The sequence below is a fragment of the Xyrauchen texanus genome, chromosome 46 (assembly GCF_025860055.1).
Source record: "Xyrauchen texanus isolate HMW12.3.18 chromosome 46, RBS_HiC_50CHRs, whole genome shotgun sequence".
NCBI classification, from domain to species: Eukaryota; Metazoa; Chordata; class Actinopteri; order Cypriniformes; family Catostomidae; genus Xyrauchen; species Xyrauchen texanus.
In genome coordinates, this window is record NC_068321.1 from 12,236,777 (window position 1) to 12,257,926 (window position 21,150).

Below are 21,150 nucleotides of genomic sequence, written 5' to 3' on the forward strand. Positions count from 1 at the left end.
ATCTGTTTTTTTTTTAACTCTACCTACTGAAGTGTTTGCATGTTTATGTCATTTTTAGATAACCAGTGAAGTATTTCTCAATTTCTACAATTGTACAAATGTTGCTTTATTTAATGACTGTGTGTTACAGTGTGGCCACATACCACTGGTGGTCCATTCAATTATAATATACAGCATTATATTTATTGTATTCTTATTTATTTACACTATAAACAATATTTACATATATACACAAAATACTCATATATATATATATATATATATATATATATATATACACACACATACTATATTTATACAATATAATATATACACCTATCTATTATATTACATTAGACATGTATATGTACATATATATATATTTAGATTTGTGTAGGATAGTTAATAAATACATATGTTATGCATTATGAAATTATAATAAAAAATGCATAAGGAAACACTGTCTTAGTTTTGTCTGTTGATCAGAGTTATGAACAGAGTGTGAAATCCATAGTTTTTACAAAAGTATATGTACAATATTTACATTTACCTTAGCACATTAACAAGGATGTGGCTCCATGCCTTGACAAGTGGTCCACATTGGTAGTTCACAAGCAAACATGCCACTGTAAACAGTTGGTTTATGCTACCAGAAATGGACAAGGGGAAGACTGTGTCAAACAACTTATGCTCCTTCACTCGACGGATAAGACGTTCAACATGTACCCTGAGCCTGGCCACAGACTGAGTGTGTGTCACTTCATGAGGTAGCATTTGTTTTCCCTTGGTCAGGAAAACAGGCCGGTGAACTTTGCATGGCACTAGGCTGTCAATTAAAAGCCCTTATCCACCATGATGGCCATGTCAGGAGTAAGAAGGTTAATGATCCCTGACTGTTTGAACAACTCCCTGTCACTTATAGACCCTGCATAGAGTCCAGACACAAATGTTATTGCACCATGAGGTGCCATTCCTATTAAAGCCTTGAATGTGCAGTGAGCCTTATAGTTTGAAAAAACCTCACTTTGTAATAGCAATGAGGAAGGTGTTTGGCAGCGGATATCAGTACAATCCAGGATAACCTGTGTGTCTCGGAAAAGATGAAATTCCTCTGGCAGATGGGCTCGTACTCTCTCTTTCGGCATCCAAATTCACACTGACCCCAGGACAAAGTACAGGAAGTTGGCCCAGGTTGTTATGATGCGGCTCACAGTGGCCTGATGTACATGGAAGTGATGACCAAGGTCCTTTTGCTTGAGGCCCAAAGCAAGATGCATCATGAACAGGAAGAACTCGTCTATTGCAGGAAGTGCCAGAGTGTTTCCAGCCTTCTAAGTGATCATGAGGGAGATTTGGGTCATCCCATTCTCGTGCCTTTCCCCATAAGTGCTGAACGATGATTTTGGCCCTTGTTGTGTAAGGGAGGATACAGCCAAGAGGATCGTACTGGCTAGCAAGAACTCTGTAAATATGGCGCATAGTTGGAATGGTAGGTTCAATGACTCTGTGCCTGTATCTTTTGGTATCTGTATGGCAGTTCCAGAGGAGGCCTAGTGTGGACTCTGAGGGATCAAGGAAAGGATGATGTGATAACAAGAGCTCCGTTTGTTCTGACCTGGCTTCAGGAGGTAGGTCATAGATGACCTGAGGATCATTACTAGCCCATTGTCTGATTTCGAAGCCACCAGAGGAGAGGGTAGAGCGCAGGCTATAAAGGAGATCTCTGGCTTCCTCTGGGGTCGTGAGACTCTGTAAACAGTTATCCACGTAGAAGTTATTGTGTATGGAATGGTGAATGCGGTCATCTGCCTGAGCATCTTTGATGATCCTCTGGAGGATGTAAATGGCACAGCAAGGGCTTGGGGTTGTGCCGAAGGGGAGAACTTGCCATTCATACACTGTTGGAGGAGCTTCACCGTGCAGGTCACGCCAGAGGAATCGCAGGAGAGGTTTATCCTGGGGTAATAGGCGCACCTGGTGAAACATTGATTTAATGTCTCCACTGATAGCAGTCCCAAGAAGGAGTGAAGGCCCAAGAATTGGTCCAGGAAGTAACTGTGAATTCAGACACTGATTTCGGTAAGAAAAGGAACAATCAAACACAATGCGATCTTTACCATTGTGATGCACAATGTGGTGAGGTATGAACCAGGACTCAGGGGCATCTTCTATTTCAGAGGATGACAGGTTCTTGACATACCCAGCATTAACCAATTTCTGGATCTCCTTGGTATAGGTCTCTGCCTGTTGTGGGTTTTGAAGGAGTCGCCTTTCACAGCTGCGGAGACGGGACATTACTGCCTTCTTGGGGGCCTTCAGAAGGGGCCAGGGGTCTACACGGAGGAGAGGTGCTGCATATCGTAGGGTGCCATCAATAGGTATTCTGATGGTTTGGGTCTCAAGCTGGTGCATTGCCTCTTGATCCTGTTTGGAACGAACCACATCTTTCATGCTTCTCTGAGGTAATGCATCAATCTGCCACAGCTTCTGGACATTATGGTGGATGTCATCAGGTGGGCATTTAAAGGAGATATAATGAGAACAAGTAGAAGGAAAGCTAGAGAGATCTCTTGCAGGACCCTGCAGTGTCCAGCCGAGCCGGGTCTTGATTGCTACAGGGGTTCCAGGAGGGCCTAATTTGACAGGTTGTGTTGGGATGATAAGATGTGTATGATCAGCCCCTAGAAGGAGAAGGGGTCTTACTTTATTAAGCTGTTTGAGAGGGAGCTGACAGAGGTGTGAGTAGCGCCGCTGGAGGGATTTCACCGGGTGAGAATGTTCTGACAAGGATAGCTGGTCTGCAGTAAAGGCTTGACTGATGACATAAGACTTGTTAGGATGTGCTTTAGGAATAAGGGTGAAGGATACAGAAGCTCCATTAAGAGTCTGGACATCCTGTCTCACAGTTCTCAGCTGTAGATTCTCAGATTTTCCTTTTAACTGAAGTGTTTGGGCAGCAGGGTGAAGGAGGATTGTTCTTTCGGACCCATCATCCAGTATGGCATAAGTATCTAAGTATCTGTCGCCATTGCGCAAGGTCACTTCAACTACCTTCAGTAGTACTTTATTACAGTCACTAGGGTGGTCAAGATATAGATTTTGCACTTGCCTCTGGTTAATGTTGCATAGGATATGTAGGTGTTTCCCGTTACACTGGCTGCAGCGTCCCTTCAAGTCACATTGGGTTGCAAAGTGGTCTCGTAAACATCGCCAACAACGTCTCCGTTCCTTGATCCAGTTAGTTCTCTGGTCTTTGGTGAGCTGGAGGAAACCACCACATTTACTGACATGACGTTCGGTAGAATCACAGTAAGCGCACACTGGATAGCATTCAGCTATGCTGTTAGGAGGAGGCTGAACAACTTTAGATGAGGGAACTTGGGTTCTGGGGGAAGTCATATGAGAGGAGGTTTTAATACCATGAAGTATGGTTGTACCCCTTAATGGGTGAGGAGGTGGAGGCCTCTGCCGGATAGGCTGACCAATAGGCTGAGAGGTTCTTTCTCTCCTGGGCTGGCAGCGGGCTTCTTGTTGTAGCCAGTTGGAAAAATCCAGGAGGTTATAGGAAAGGGGACCTGGTCTACTCAAACTCATACATCTTTTAAACTGGCAGAACTGTTCATGGGGAAGCTTCTCTAGTAGTCGCTCAACATGTGAGCCACAGGTAAGCTCAGAGAGACCTTCAGGGCCCATGGACTGAAGGAGGCCCAATAATGCCTGCACTCTGAGGGAAAATTGGTCTAAGCCTCTACCATCACCTGTACGAATAACAGGCATCTCCATTATGGTTCGGAGCTCCTTCAAAGCAAGTTGTCTAGGTTGACCATAGCGCTCATCTAGGGCTCGTACAGCTTGAGTGTAAGGATCTGGGGCATAAGCATAAGTCAAAGCAAGTCTCCTTGTCTGCTCTACCTTCAGATGATCCAGCAGGATGTGGTATTTATATTGCTCTGATTCTCTTGGATCTAACAAGTTGGATAGGGCCATCTTTAACATCATGTACTGGCATTCGTCCTCCCTCGTGAGATCAGGGAAAGAAGGGCCTTCTACCCTCCTATAGTTGAACTGCTGGAGGCCAACAGGAGGAACTAGCTGGTTTAGAGGGGGAGCCGATGTCAGGTGGTGTGGCTGCACACTGAGAGGCTGGTATGCCGGCTGGACCAAATAGGATAAAACAGCAGGCAAAGGTTGATTTGGCAGTGTATAGGCCGGGTGCATGGGGTTATACGAGGCTAGTGCTTGATATCTGGCAGGAAACTGACTACAGCCAGGAGGATGCATGCTATGTAAGGACTGTGGCATAGGTTGGGTAAGAGGGGCACGGCTTACAGGAGGGGGAGATGGAAGCTGTGACTGGAGTGGAAGAGGAGGGGGCCTATGGTCCTCCATAGTCTGATGGGCTTGTGGTGATTGAAGGTTAGAATTATCAGGGCAAGGGGATAGCAAGCTAGACCGTGAGGAGTGAGTGCTGCTCCTAAGCATGCACTGCTGGATTAATCTACCCTGATTTCTTAATTCTTCTACCATTTGCTGTAGGAGTACAGTCTGAGCGTCAGGCATGGGAGCTATATGAGAGGTATGTGGGTGTTTAACATCAGGGGTTTGCATTCTCTCAGATAGGACAGGTGAGTAAGGATGTAGAATATTCTCCTGAATGTCTCCCTCCATGGGCAATTCCAACTCCTCTGGCTCTTCCTCAGACTCGTCCGCTTTCCAGGGTTGATAATGAGGACCAGTACCAGAACTATCTGCAGGATGAAGCAGTTGTTGTTCTGGTGGTTCTGCTGTAGGTTGTGATCAATGATGATGTTGCAGGATGAAATCATCATAACGTGCGGGGAGCCGGGCTTGGCGACGTGGGCGTTCAGACTGAGACAATGAGGGCAGGGAGTGACTATACATATCCACCGATCATCAATGGGTTCCAGCTCGAAGGACCATGAAAAGGAGTAAGGGGGTAGCAAGGTAGCTAGCTTGAAGCCAATGGGGCTGTCGGTAAGAACAGGTCCAGTCTAGTCACTCAGGTATCAAATTCTTTATTTCTCTTGTGTGCGTGTGGTCTATGGTCAATTACGCACACGCAGGAAAAAACAAAGAAAGGAGAAAAATTCAGTCCTCTGCACAGTACATCCATGTGCTACAAACAGAAGTAACATGCTGTGGGCACAGGTGCAGTTAATAAAGCCAGATATAGAGTCCTGATTGGCTAAGGAATCAGGTGGGTGGAGCTAGAGTTAATATGAAAATGAACAGGCTAAGAGGGGTGTGGCACATGCTTTGCACCTGGTGAATTAAGGGACACAAAACTTCTCAACACTTATCACAGGCAATATAATTTTACCTTGTATAAAAGCGTATGTCCTCATCGGACCCAGCAAATCTCTTGAGACCAAAGCGAAGTATGATCTTGGTCTGGTCCAACTGCTTCCGTAGATCTTCATCTCCCTCGTCAACTCCTCATTTTCATGTAATACCATGTCCACAGCTGCAGCTTCGGGAACTGAACAATAATCGTGTCCAGTCCTCTCCACGTCAAAGTCCATATCTTGCTCTACGTCCGAGTCAGGATCAGGGGGCAGCGGTCTCTCTCGCCGTTCCCAAACACTCGACCTCGGCGGCTGCACTTGGTAACCGTTCCACTCAAACAGTGTAGGGAAAGCACCTTTTTTCAGACGTCTCAGTCTAGTCCCTTCCATAAAGTCATCAGGTTTGAAATGAATGCTACACACCTTTGTGTTTTTGTTGACTTGGAAGTCATCCCTCCTGATCTTAATGATCCATTTTTTTCTGAGATCCTCTTCCACGGGAAATGAATGAAAACTCACAGTCGAGTTGTATCTTGCCGACACAACGCACGACGGCACACAACAATGTTCCGAACTAGGTCTCATTAGCTTTTGATATCGGAAAACCCTTTTCTCCATAGTTCAGCTGCCAAGATAAGAATAACTAGAATGTTTGTCGTTGTTAACTTTCGTGCGTCAGACCTAATACGGAACCGGAAACTGTTTGCCCAGTAGAGAGTGTAGTCGGAAACACGTCACAATCCCCGCTGCATAGAGCCTATAGGCTGGCTACGGACCTGCCAGGTACTGTGCATGCACTGAAATTTTTGTACACAATAGTGTAAAGGGATTAATGGAAAGGAGGAGGCGAGAACCGGCTTGACAATATAAATAATATTTTACTGTAAAACTGAAACCAAATGACAAACATAAACACACGACGGTCAGCTGCCCGTAAACGATCTCTGTCTCTACCGCAACACCATCCGCAATTGGCCTTTATCCCCTACAGTGATCTGGAGGTGACATGTTCGGTTCACTTGGGAACTCATGGTAACATGATAATATGCTGTGGCCACGAGATATTAATTTGTGGGAATGTCATATTAACTCATGTGAACGTGATAATAAGTCGTGGCCACGATATCATTTTGTCAAGGTAACGACATCCATATGTCATGGCCTCGAGATCTCATTTGGAGGGAAGGACATCCGTCACTGTAACCATAGCCTATGCTATGTGCAGTCGACATGAGATGGAGATGACAAATGAAATAACATATTACTTTGAATTAGGACTGTCATAAAAGATATAGTGCGGCCTCTGGCATTAATACATGGGTACGTTATAAGTGAAAGACACCTGAAGCACATTCTTAAGTTTAATGGGCTTTGCCGTCGGAAATTTGTTGGCTTGAGTTCGTTTTATATTTGACATTCGCGACAATACTCATTAAATTCTCCGTGGAAATCATATTTGCCCTCCGCCCAGTCACAAATAGGATTGGTCTACTGGCTCAAAGAATGTTGATATTACCATCTCATACAATTAGCTAGCCTACCATATGGTCCCACCATATAGTACATTTATGTAAGGGTAATAAACTATGTTTCCAATTATTAAGATTGGTTTATAATGACAATTTGCTTCAATATTAATGTTTAAAACTTACATTTTTGAAAATTTCAAGATTGTTAACAATTATGTTCCCAATATTCTTTCAGTCAAAGGTTTTATAAGATCTTTGTGAATCGGTTCGACCAAATCATTAAGAGTCGGCTCGATTGAACAATTCATTCGCGAATTGGATATCACTGTGGTTACCATAGCAGCGATCAAACACTTCAATAACTCAGTCAAGAAAGCTTGAAACACTGCTCGTTTTATTTCACTCGTTTATATAGGTTTTGCCACCAAGTTTGCTGGAAAATAATAACAAAGGAGATCGTGTTATGTTTTAGCCTTTTGTTGTTAGATATTTGCCATGTCGGAGCAGGAGATTGAAAGTGTGAGCCCTAAACCCAGTTGCTTCGCGGTGCAGATCCCGACACAAGATGTGAATCAAACCGAGAGTGAGTTGAGGGAAGATGCTGATGATGCTGAATACAAGCAGGAGATCAAAGTTGAGGTCTGTACATCCACAGACATGACTTTGCAAAAAGAAAACAGCGAAACACTGGAACAGGAAACGCAAGACGACGTAAACCCTCATGGAAGTGTAAGAAACAAGATAATTTCGTCCAAAGATGTTGGAAACTCAACAGCAACAGGTGAAATAAAAGTTTCTTTTATTATGCTTTACAGCTTAATTTTAGTATTTTCTTATATAATACACCCTTTTGTTTATCTCATATGTACTAACACACCAATAATTCCACTGTATTACTGTTATTTATTTTATTCTTTTACATAAAAATACCACGTTTTTTAAATAGTACCGTGGTAATATATGTGTGTGTGTTTTGTAAACATGCCTGTAAATATCACAATGTATATAGTAGCTTAATATTAAGTAAAAACCCTTATTAGTGCCTTAATGATTTATGCTCATTCGTTCAAACTTAGCCTATATTTCTAAGGCATTTGTATTTCCAGTAAAGGTCTTGCTAATGCCGGAGAGGCACATGATAACAGTGGCCTTCACTATTGGCCTTACGATCCTGGATCTGAAAAAGCAATTTGCCTTTGAGCTAAGAGTACCATCAGACATCATACAGATCACTCTAGACGGTAAGACACAAAAGATAAACAAAATTGTGTGAAATGCAGTGTGAGTCATGGTCAATTAAATTATGTCAGAGTATATAAGAACATTATATGATGTTTATTATGTGATAATTAAAAAAATGAAAATGAAAAGCACATGTGCATCACCTGGAAGAAATTTTTTAGGTTGTTTGCTTATCTGCAATTTATCGTGGATGTTAAAAAGACATTCAGCAGATGTCTTTGAGACGTTTATGTTCTTTGTTAAATCTGATCTTTTTAAGATGTTTAGCAGATGTTAATTAGAATGTGTTGTTTTGCAGATTAAACATTCTTAAACAGAGATCTCGAATATGTACGTGTGCTATCTGGGAAAGGACAAGTAATATTTTCACTGTATATTTTGTTTTATTTAGACAAAAGTGTAGATGACCACCAGACACTATTGGACATTGGTGTACAGCAACATGGAATGGTCCAATTTGAGATGAGCTCGTTAGACCCAGAGAATTACCCCATGAGACCAGTCAAACCCCAACAAGAGTACAACATGCCGGATGTCATCACTGTCAGGGTGCAAACAGGTATGGTCAAAATTACAGGTGAGTGAGGACTCACAATGTATGTAAACTTATTTGACTAGTCGCACTCTTTCAGACACAGACGCATATCAGGATGTGGTGGTGGAGATAGAGAGAGCCACTCGAGGAAAGGCGTTTCTTGGAGGACACCGTCATAAGGTCACTAAGGTGGAGTATTATCATGCTGCTGTCCAGACCATGCCTAAGAAGAGGACTGACAGGGGAATTGAGACATTCTGCAGGGATACGCAGGTGAAAAGACAAACATTTATGGAAAGATGCTGGTTGGTCAGTACAGTATTCCCCGCCATGCTAAAATACACGCGGCTGTGGCTTAGTTGGTAGAGCGGGTCGGCCACTAATCACATCGCAATGGGTTGGCGGTTCGATTCCCGGCCCACATGACTCCACATGCCGAAGTGTCCTTGGGCAAGACACTGAACTCCAAGTGCCTTGCATGGCATCTCTGACGTCATTGGTGTGCGAGTGTGTGTGTGAATGGGGTGAATGGGACACAGTGTAAAGCGCTTTGGTAACCGCAAAGGTTAAAAGGTGCTATATAAGTGCAGACTATTTACCATTTTACAATAGTAACTGCTGTAACATGAAACACCTGTTCACCTACTTTGTACTGTATGTCACTGCACAGCACACATACAGGCCATCTTTAAGCTTGGATCTGCCGACAGGCACACAGAGAAAATAACAATTATTAAAATATTAATAACTACAGTCTTGACCGACACAAAATAGGTATTAAACATTTTAAAGCTTAGAAGCTCTACTTTACAATGCAAGTTACTATTATGACCAAAACTGAACAAGTGCTTTGAAATTTTCAAACAAATCAGAAGTGTAGACTACAACCAGCATATTTGTTTTAGTCACAGACAAAATATAGCAAGTAATAGCTATGTATATGTATTTGACATACATGTTACATGTAAACAGGTGCTGCTCATTTGTTGCATTTTTGCTTATAATGTCACAAAAATAAAATATCACATACCATTACTTAGAGTGATTACCTTTAAAATTAACCCACACAGAACATAATCGCATGTATAGATCATTAGATAACACACATAATGTGCTATTTCATGGATCAGATGACTTCATCAGATATTAAGTAGTACGTTTTCATGAACATTAAACCAATGTATTAGGATTCAGATTGCTGCAACAGAGGTGGAAGTCCTCCAAATATGGGCAGAGAGGATAATTCACTCTAATTACATGTGGCCACCAGGAGATAGCACCTCTCACACCTTATTGCTTAACTGTTTACACAGTGAATTCGGTGACAGTTAGTCAAAAGTGCTGCTGCTGAAATTGGTCCTAACTGAAATTCAAGCTGGAAGTATTGTTAAGGTGAAATGTCCACAAAGTGGCACCCAAATTGTGCTGTCGTAAATTATGTAATACAGTCAAAAGGAAAGCATATTTACTCTTCCCCTTAACCCAAACCATGAACCTAACCATGAAAATGCACATTGGTGCTTGTCAGTAATTTGGCAGAATAGGTTTGATTTAATGTACATGAACATTTGGAAGCACTATGTCAATATCCTGCTTGACCATGTAAAAATATACCTGTGTAAAACCTTAAACCAACATAACCTTTAGATCTTATATTTGCTTTTGTTACTATTTGAACTGCGTTCCCAGCTCTTTAAATTTGGCCTTTGACCTCTTTTGAAACCCATTATGCTAATAACTCAACACAACTACAAAGCTGTTTGACTCTTATGAAGTGTATATTTAAATTCTGTAGTCGGGAATTCATGTCTTTCTTTGACTTTTAAACAGACTATGCAGTTGAAGAACCAGGCTCAGCAGTGCTCCAAAAACGCCTCTACTCAGATGACCAAAATCGGCTGTTATGTGTCTAATATGGAGGACAAGTTCATTACTCCAGGAACCTACATCACTGCAGAAGAGTACCACAGCAAGAGACTAAGTGCTGTATGTGGGTGGGATGTTTCTATGCACATCATGTCAGTTGATACTGCGTCTGCATTTATAATAAATGATTATGTGTATATGCTTTCTTCAGGTCATTACGCTACAGACATATGTGAGGCGCTGGCTAGCCAAGCGTTTCACAGACAGCTTGAGACAGGCTAAAGAGCTGCGTCTGGCCTTTCTAGAGAATGAAAAGAGAAGGAAGAAAGAGAAGAAAGAGCAGCAGATCAGAGATGAGTATCACCGCAGGATGAATCCAGAAAAAAAGGGAGACTTTGATCTGCTTTATAATGCCTTGAAAAGTGAGCAAGAATGTGTGTGAGTTTACTACAATTTTGTCCACAGAAGTTTGCTTAGAGGAATAGTTCACCCAAAAATGAAAATTCTCTCATCATTTACTCACCCGCATGCCATCACATTTTTCGATATACGGAAAAACTATTTATATAAGTGTTGGGAGATTATGTCTGAAGTGTATTCTGGTACTGATTACAAATTTGAATCTAATCAATAATGAAATTGTAATCAGTAATGTAATATATTAGATTATACTTTAGGTATTCTGATTACTTTGGATTACTTTTGGATTACTTATTTTATGTTTTGATGAAAATTTTATTTTAAGTGTATCATGTACCAATTTACACTCCCTTCATTAAAACATAAGTAAACATGAAGTCAAGCAACAATATTTATTTGTAAGTCCCTGAGTCCCCTCTATTCGCCCCAATTTAATTAATAAAAAACATATTAATTTTAATCCTCACACTTAATTTGAACCAAATAGAAGTACTGTAACTGTAATCTGATTACACATATTTATTCTAATTACAAGTACTTGCTTTTAGTGACCTAATTACACATGCATACAGATTACATCGATTCTGATTACATATTGCAAATTACATGTAGTCCATTACTTCCCAACACTGCATATACAGTATACAATAAAATCTCTCTATATATACACTGGTGGCCAAAAGTTTGGAATAATGTACAGATTTTGCTCTTATGGAAAGAAATTGGTCCTTTTATTCACCAAAGTGGCATTCAGCTGATCATAATGTATAGTCAGGACATTAATAAAAAAAAAAAAACTCAGAACATCTTTTCAGATCCTTTGCATTCTAGCTGTCAGTTTGTCCAGATACTCAAGTGACATTTCACCCCACACTTCCTGTAGCACATGTCATAGATGTGGTTGTCTTGTCGGGCACATTAAACTCATGTTACAATCTAGCTGATCCCACAAAAGCTCAATGGGGTTAAGATCCATAACACTCTTTTCCAATTATCTGTTGTCCAATGTCTGTGTTTCTTGCACCTCTCTATCCTTTTCTTTTTTCTGTTTCAAAAGTGGCTTTTCTTTGCAGTTCTTCCCAAAAGACCTGCACCCCTGAGTCCTCTCTTTACTGTTTTAAATGAAACTGGTGTTGAGTGGGTAGAATTAAATGAAGCTGTCAGCAGAGGACATGAAGATTATGCAGTTTCAGAAGGAAATTGGTACTTTATTTCACCAAAGAGACATTCAACTGATCACAAAGTTTAGTCAGGACATTACTGATGTAAAAAATCATTTTTGATCAAATCTAGACAGGCCCCATTTTCAGCAGCCACCACTCCAACACCTTATCCTTGAGTAATCATGATAAATTGCTAATATGGTACTAGAAAATCACTTGCCATTATATCAAACCCAGCTGAAAGCTATTTGGTTCATTAAATGAAGCTTAACATTGTCTTTGTGTTTGTTTTTGAGTTGCCACATTATGCAATAGACTGGCATGTCTTAAGGCCAATATTAGGCCAAAAATGGCAAAAAAAAAGAAAAGGCTTTCTCTAGAAACTCATCAGTCAATCATTGTTTTGAGTAATGAAGGCAATACAATGCTTGAAATTGCCAAAAAACTGAAGATTTCATACAAAGGTGTACACTACAGTCTTCAAAGACAAAGGACAACTGGCTCTAACAAGGACAGAAAGAGATGTGGAAGGCCAGATGTACAACTATACAAGAGGATAAGTACATCAGAGTCTCTAGTTTGAGAAATAGATGCCCCACATGTCCTCAGCTGACAGCTTCATTGAATTCTACCCTCTCAACACCAGTTTCATGCACAACAGTAAAGAGAAGACTCAGTAGTGCAGGCCTTATGGGAAAAATTACAAAGAAAAAGACACTTTTGAAACAAAAACAAAAAGAAAAGGTTAGAGTGGGCAAAGAAACAGACATTGGACAACAGATAATTGGAAAAGTGTTTTGGATATTAACCCCATTCAGCTTGTGTGGGATCAGCTAGACTGTAAGGTGCATGAGAAATGCCCGACACATCTATGGCAAGTGCTACAGGAAGTGTGGGGTGAAATGTCACCAGTATTTGGACAAATTGACAGCTAGAATGCCAAGGATCTGCAAAGCTGTCATTGTTGCACATGGAGGGAAAAAAAATAATGACATTGTAATAGTAATTTTTCATGTTATTAATGTCCTGACTATATGTTGTGATCAGCTGAATGCCACTTTGGTGAATAAAAGTACCAATTTCTTTCCATAAGAGCAAAATCTGTACATTATTCCAAACTTTTGGCCACCAGTGTATATTACACATCAACTACCCATGTCTTTCTTCATTTACAAAAGCAAATGTGTTTATGTTTGAACTGAGCAGACCAATTTTTTGTTTGTGTGTGATTAGTGTGACTGACTGTATGCACGTAATCATGTGAATGCGTGTCTGCCTGGGAAAGTTCCATCGGGACAAAGTTTATTCATGTTGAATGTAATGGTATATTTATTGAGATAGAGATATAAGTGTTGCAACGTGTGCAGTGATTTGTATATAAGTCAGTGCAATAGTCCTTCTCTATTTCTCTCGGCTTGTGTCAGAATGGAGGATTGAGGAGGTGGAATGCATTAATGGAACCTTCTCTGGTGCGGAGAGGAAGGCAGCGCTGTGTGCTCTACTGGAGCAAGAGACCCATTTCCTCTCCTCCATAGAACGCCACAGAATAGCTGCAGGCGAGAGAAACCAGGATAAGGCTATCCAAGCCTTCCTCAACAAGGTGTCAATGTATTAGTTACAGGAATGTTCAGGATTCAATACAAGTAAAGCTCTATCAATAGCATCTTTGGCATGCTTTGGATTACCACAGTAAAGAATTTCTATTTGTCCCTCAATCTAAAAAATACACAAAATTTTTTTTTTACAGTAATGCACATTCAATGGAAGTCTATGGGGCAAGGCATTTCCAGAGGGTTTAAAGGAATAATCCTGATTCAAAACAAATTACACTCAATCAACAGCATTTGTGACAATGTTGGTTACCACTAAAACATTTTTTTGACTTGTCCCTCCTTTTCTTAAAAAAAAAAAGCAAAAATTTAAGTTACAGAGAGGCACCTACAATGGAAGTGAATCGGGTCAGTTTCTGGAGGGTTTAAACACAGAAATGTGAAGCTTATAATTTTATAAAAGCACTTAAAATAATTCTTCTGTTAAAACTCATGTATTATTTGAGCTGTAAATTTTTTACAGTCATTTTAGGGTTTGTTGACTACATCATTGTAAAATTGCCTATAAATTTACACAGAAATGGTTAGCAAAAGATTTTATCACACTAAAATCATGTTAACACATATTGTTTATGCCTTGTGGCTATACCTTTAAAACATTTTAACATATGCTGATTGGCCCCATTCACTTCCATTGTAAGACTCTAACTGGAACCCAGATTTATGCTTTTTTTAAAGAAAAGAAGGGATGGGTCAAAATACATTTTTTAGTAACCAATATCATGCCACAAATGCTGTCGATTGACTTGAACTTGTATTGAAACTGGAATATTTCTTTAATAACAGAAATATGCAGCTCATATTATTGGTAAACCGCTATTCACTTTACCATTAATTCTTCCATACAAAACATGTGTGTCATTTAAGCTGTAAAGTTGTTCAATTCATTCGTTTAGCGGTGGTACTACAGTTTTTGGCGGATTTACTTTTGTTTATTTGTTACTGTCATAATTCTTGTGAGTGGAGTTTGCTCCATGTAAACAATGGTTTGTGAATAATTATGTCACATCCCTTTCTGGTATTCTTGTGCATATCACATGAAAGTTACCAGGCTATACGTTTTAAATGGTTATTACATGAGTTGAAAGATTGGATATAATTTGACAAGGTTTGAAAGAGATTTTATCAAACTAATCTCATAAACATATCAAATGCATAGCGTTGTTGCTGTCTTTCAAAACAGTTTGTATTTTAATATTCATCCTGGTGCAATGCCTTGCCTCACAGACTTATACTGTAAGTTCTGTATACAAAATTAGTGTAAATGATTTGTGCCTGTTTTCACAAACTGGGAGAGACGTCTAAATTATTTTGTTTAACTCGTATTGAACTGGGAACATTCCTTTAAAGATCTGGATTAGTAATCTGTTGCCAATTGTGGGCATTCTCTATCACCATTGTGCAATTGAGCAAGGCATTTAACCTCATGTTGCTCCTGTGAGAACGTAATAAAATGCCCTGTGCATCACTTTTGATGTTTCTGATAAATTACTAATAATGAACTGATAACAAGCTAGATCAAATGTCTGCACCAACACCCTACAAACCTTTATTATTTAATTTGTGTTCCTTTAGACTAATCCAGTCATTCATAATGTAGTGTGAAGTATATCTTTTAAATGCAAGAAACAGAGAAATCTGCAAAGGCTTTTTGACACTCGATCATTCATTATATTTGACCTTTAGTCTGCAGAGCCCAAGAGATGGCGTGCATTTGATGGTAAGGTGACGGAGATGGACACACAGTTCACCATCCGTGCCAAGGAACTGCGGGATCTGTACAGCAGCATCACTCAGGCTCAGTTCACAAAGGATGAACGCTTGGATGTGCTGCTCACTCTCAAGCACACTGTAAAGGTCAGTTTCAGAACTGTAACCCAAATTATGGAGCTACTGTTGAAAATGAAAGGGGTCATAAAATGCTATTTTTTTTAACAGTTTTATTATCTTCCCCACTGGTCCACTGATAATGTTATTAAAATGACAGTAATGACATTTGAAATCTTCATGAATGAAACTGTTACAGTTTTGCGATCGGGTCCAAGTGTTTTTAACGGCCCCATCCTTCAATAACAGTTCCTCTGCAAAGCTTGAATCATATTATGACATATAATGGTTCAAAAGCAATCCATGCTGATATGAGCTGAGAAAAATAACATGCAATCCACGCTGAAATACGCTAATGACACTAATCCCCATGACGCACATACATAGTCCGTAGCCACATCACCGGAAGCACATCAAAACTGTCAAAGATGTCTATCTAGTTCATGTTTATACACCAACAATTAAAAATAGCACAGATGGGCGTGAGAACGCGCTGATGATGCGTTTGTGCTCAAAACAGCAAGATTATCCAGCTGAATGACAAAAAATGGCTTCTCCTCTTCAGAGTTGTAACTTGACAAGCAAGATACATGACAGCGATCAAAGACATCTGTGTAGTGCATGTTTATGTACAAAAATAATTCACAGTTGTCCAGATGGGTCCCCTTTGGTGTTCAGGAACAGTTAGGACAATGGTGCGATGACATAAAGTAGGCATTGATATTTTTCGCTATAGAGGCGTTCATGAATTAATGGGCCCATAGTGACGTAGGGTAATTTCAGAAGTAGAGAATGAGGCATTTTGCAGCTTGGTTTCAATTAATGCTTTTATTACATTTGGGATTAAGTTTTGAGTTCTAAATTTACAGTATGTTTTTATAGTAGAATTACCTCTTATATGTTAAAATATGGAATATGGAAGGAAAATTGGGTACTTCATGACATGACCCTTTTAAAGTATCTATTAAAAGATGTCATTACGTATCATTTATTCACTCTCAAGGTGTTCCAAACCAAAATTGGACTTTCTTTCTTCTGTGAAGCATAAAAGATTTTAAGCAGGATATTAGGGACCAACAGCCCCAGTAAACATTTACTTCCATTGCATCTTTTTTTATACAATGATAGTGAATGGTGACTAAGAAATTCATATGGGTTTGGAACAAAATGAGGGGTAAGTAAATGATGATTGAATAAAAATAAAAACTTTTAAGTTCTTTGTGTAAATTTGCAGCACTAGTGGCACCAAACGGAATTGCAAAAATAATGTTTGGTTGAGCCAGTGTTGTTATGTCAGCCCGCACAAAACAAAAAGTTACACTTTCAGGGAAAATCAACCTACAAATGTTAATTGTCTCATTAAGCTGGTATAAGAGTATTTAATAATGAAAAAATTACACAATTAAGCTTTAAATCAGTCTAAAACCTATAAGTGAGATATTCTGTATATTTGTGAATTCAATGACATGTATTTGTGAACAGGAACACAAGTGCAAGCTGACTCAGGATATAGTGGACTTGATTGACAGGGAGGTGGACCTGGTGATGAGGGATGTGAAAAAGAGTAACCTGGAAGGATTGAGGAAAAGAATATCAACCCTCTTCCTCCAGTACATCAAAACACCTGCGTTCAACCCACAGGTGTCCAAACTACTGCGGGTAAGTGGCTAAAGTCAATTCTGTAATTCCAATTCATGTGATCTCATCATAGTGGCCCTCTTGAGGTTAATTGCTCCCTGTAAAATAAAACAGATTTTATTAGGCCACTGATATGATTGGATTCCTCATCTCATGATTTTAATGATATTTTTCAAAAGTAATATTATTTTCTTTATGGCTACACCTTTTTTAATGAGGAAAGAACTGCTGAGTGCACCTTTGAAAATCTCCCATCCATAACATAAGATGACCTGAAACTTGAACATTATTCATTTGCTGCCTTCCAAGCACTAGTGTTTCCTTCAGGGAATGCAAATCTAGTTTTCTCTGTCTTCCACAGGTGCCTCAAGATCCTGCTAAACTTAGAAAGAACATCTGTTTGTGTCGTGGCTGTAACAAGTATCAGTCATCCACTGAATTTGTCCTGAAGGCTAACACATCTTTGGTCGGCCTGTGCCGGTGCTGTACAGAGTTAGACAATGAGGCCCGCTGTAGAGAAGACTTCAGCCTCTATAAGAACATCCTCAAACGTCTGCGTGAAACTGAGGTGGAGTGCAGCCCAAATGCCAAAATTACCTTCCTGCTGCAGGTAGATTATGCATACAGTTTTGCTCATAAGTTTACATTTTTCGCATAAGTTTAAATACCTCATGCAGAATTTTAGGGGTATTTAGCATTTTTTTTTAAAAAAGGAGCAATCATTAAAATTGTATTGTGTTTTTTTTATTTAGTATGGAAACCAAATAATTTGCAGTGCCTGGATGCTTTTAGTCATAAACATCAGGTAGCTTTACTTCCCAGGGCAAACCAGGGTTTTTGCAATATTTATTTTAGAAAAATGCAAAATTCTGAGAGACATTTTAGAGAAACAGATGAGGGCGCTCACATATGTGTGTAATAGACTGAGGTAGCCACTTTATCCATAGTCATATTCAACTTATATTTACTGTAAAGTCAGCCCATTTAAATCACACCATTCACCACAGTCTTTGTGGAGGACAGGATTAGAAAAAGTTTAAGGGAAGTTAGAACACCTACAGAAGTTTACCTGTTTATCTTATGAATTCACAAGGAGCAAGACCTGCGGTATCTCGTGGATGTGCTGTGGGGAGCTCAGTCTGCTCTGAGCGGCTGGAACAACCTGCACGATTTGCTGCTGGTACGCTGGGAGAAGTATTTGGACTGGAGTCCCTGGAACTGCATCCTCCTCACCAAGGAGGAAGCGGCCGCACACCTCAGAGTGGAAATCATCGAGAAGGTACTCCGACCACAACACTGCAAAAATAATCTTTTTTTTTTAAAATGGTTCCAAACTCCACCTTTATCCATTGGTTGTACAAACAGATAGTCCCGCCCTAAACTCGAACCATTGGTTGAGACAGTTTTGCTGTGTTAGTTGAACGGGGTACTTATACAAAATGAGGAATGATTTGATAGTGCCACAGAGTGACAGAGTTACACTTAAATATGCTGGAAAACACCATATTTTAAGCAGCTCGTCAATGCGTTGAAGATATAGTAAATCAATATAAATAGGTGCTGTTTTATTTGAAAATAAAGCCTTTATCTATAACTATTTACCAGCTAGGCTATTTAAAAGGTTAAACAGTTAATTCATTAAGCGATTATGGACCTCCTAGATGGGGCTTAGGACCATCCTAGATGGAGCATTGTTCAAGATGACAATGCTCCATGGGCCGATTGAGACTACAGAAATAGCCTACATTACGCCTAAAACTAATTCATAGCCAAATACTATTTTTCATGATTTTTATTTAGTGATATGTTGTTTTTAGTAAATATAGAGAGACATGTGTGTGATTTGGCACAGTGAAGCTCTTGATTGTTACCACGATGAAACCGTGATGCAAGCACCGTCTTGACTGCACAAACGCTTCCACTAAATGGGAAGTCAATCGCCACATGCGATTTTTATTGATTGTCGTGTCCTGTGCGAAATTGCTTTTAAGTTTCTTGTAAGTTGGCTACATACCTGCCGGTACATCACACAGGCGTACCAGCCACCTAGGTAATCAATGTTATAAATTATTCCTACCGTTATTGCGCCATTGACTGATGAGTGTGCCTGTTTGTGTGCATATATGTGAATGCCCAACAAAGAGACTTGTGTATCTGTAGAACAAAAATGGGCAATTCCCAATCAGTGGGAATTTTCATACCAGGATGGGTGTTTTTCAACCTCTTTACAGGATTTGTCTACTACAATGAGATTGCCAACTTTCATTGGATAGTTCATAAATGGCCATCCTGGTTTGGAAATGTCCACTGATTACTACATTGAGATTCCCTACTTTTCATTTGATAGTTGCGAAACGCCCATCCCAGTTTGAAAACGCTCACAAACTGGGAAACGGCCATTGTTGTTCTGTAGAGAAGATTTATTCCCAACAACTCTGGCTACAACATCAGGGTGTGCTACAGCTGCATGGAGATAGAGATGAGTTCAAGTCTGAGTCCATGACAAGTCCAAGTCCATTTAAGATTAGCTTTAAAATTAAGTACCCCAACTCTACTTTTAGGGAAAATCTACCTATAAATACCTATAAAACATATAGTTGACTGTTTAATGGCAATAATTACACACATACAGTTCTGTGGAAAAAGAAAATGGTCAAAATATGAATAACTAATTATTGGCTAACATAAAATAGGTATCATTTGAAAGCTTAGAAGCTTTACTTCTAAGAAAGTAAAATCTGATTTTTATTTTTTTATTTTAGCAGTTTCTTAGGCTGAGAGTCCCAGAATGTATCATAATGTATATCATTAAACATATTGTCGAGTCATTTGTGGTTGAATCTGACTACACTGGTCCCACTGTATGTGTATGTTTTTATTCTTGTGTAAACAGTGAGGACAACACAACTGAAATCACAGATTTTTCTCTATTTATTATCTTTGTATTATATCAGATTTGAAACTCCATTTCAAATGATTTTAGTTTTTGGACATCTGTGGTTCTTTGAATGCCATGCATAAACATAAAACATTTGTCTATGCCGCTAACTGAAAGAGGTCTAATATTCTCACTTTTCCCTTGCAGGCATACGATGTAGTAGTTATTCATAATGTCAAACAGAAACATGCACTGGCCAGGAAGTACTTCTCCCAGATACCTGCAATGGCCGAATGCATTCATGATGCTGAGATTCAGCCCGCTGCCCTTGGCAACCTGTTGGTATCCAAGCCCATCACCAAGGCGACCAAGTAGAATTGCTTAGAGGCTACGCACAATCCAGCAGGTTCTCAGGGACTTCTGCAGTATCACTATTTCCTTAGGGATTGTGTACGGCTTTGTGTTGCTTTAAGTGTATGATATTCATTAAAATGATAGTTCACCAAAAATTGTCATCTGTCATCATTTACTCAACATGATGTTGTTTGAAAACTTTATAAATTCTTTCTTCCATGTTTTGCTAAATGTTACCCTCTGTCACCATTCACTTTCATTGCATGGAAGTTAATGGTGGCTAATGCTACCAGACCCTAAAATTCTGTTTATCTATTTTGGGTTCCAGAGAAGAAAGTCATACGAGTTTGGAATGAGTAAATGATGACAGAATTTTCATTTTTGGATGAACTATCCCTTTAAGATCATTAAATTAATTTGAATATCTTATACATTACTTAAAACCGGTGTTTGCAAGCCATTTTTTCTCCACTGCTCTGTGTAATTTGGACTGATCATTAAAATCTTCTGCTGCTCTCTTACTTTGTTTTCTGTTCATTAGGATCATTCATTAATATTAATGAATTATCAGTAGCCTGTAATGAGGATTTCCATTTCGATTTTTCTTTCTCATTCTGTTTTTGTTTTGCTGTCAACCTCATTGGTATTTTGAATAAAGCTAATTGTTAACAAGAACAGCAGACTAAAATCCTGTGAAAAATGCAGCATAAGCATGTTTCTGAGCGTTGTAAGTCTTGTACAGTACATGAGTACAAGGAAAGCTGTATATAAAAAAAGCAATACTCAAAGGAAGATTAGACAGACAAAAAAAGTTGATTATCCATGATTAAGTACTTAACTCCATAATGCCACAGAAGAATGTC

At 39.4% G+C, this 21,150-nt stretch overlaps 1 protein-coding gene across 3 annotated transcripts; it reads left to right on the top strand.

Annotated features, from left to right (window-relative positions):
• The first annotated feature begins 7,100 nt into the window (after positions 1–7,100).
• On the top strand, positions 7,101–20,868 carry iqub (IQ motif and ubiquitin domain containing). Of its 3 annotated transcripts, none has more exons than XM_052119458.1 (12): positions 7,101–7,535; positions 7,861–7,995; positions 8,388–8,555; positions 8,629–8,804; positions 10,362–10,517; positions 10,609–10,819; positions 13,405–13,580; positions 15,277–15,447; positions 16,900–17,076; positions 17,417–17,665; positions 18,149–18,334; positions 20,141–20,868. In XM_052119458.1, exons 1-12 carry the CDS (start codon positions 7,250–7,252, stop codon positions 20,306–20,308), a joined length of 2,259 nt encoding a protein of 752 aa, XP_051975418.1. In that variant the 5' UTR covers positions 7,101–7,249; the 3' UTR covers positions 20,309–20,868. The 3 variants fall into 3 exon arrangements, with proteins under 3 accessions (XP_051975418.1, XP_051975419.1, XP_051975420.1); XM_052119459.1 differs by having other exon boundaries at positions 8,629–8,720; XM_052119460.1 differs by having other exon boundaries at positions 7,374–7,535; positions 7,866–7,995.
• The last annotated feature ends 282 nt before the right edge of the window (positions 20,869–21,150 follow it).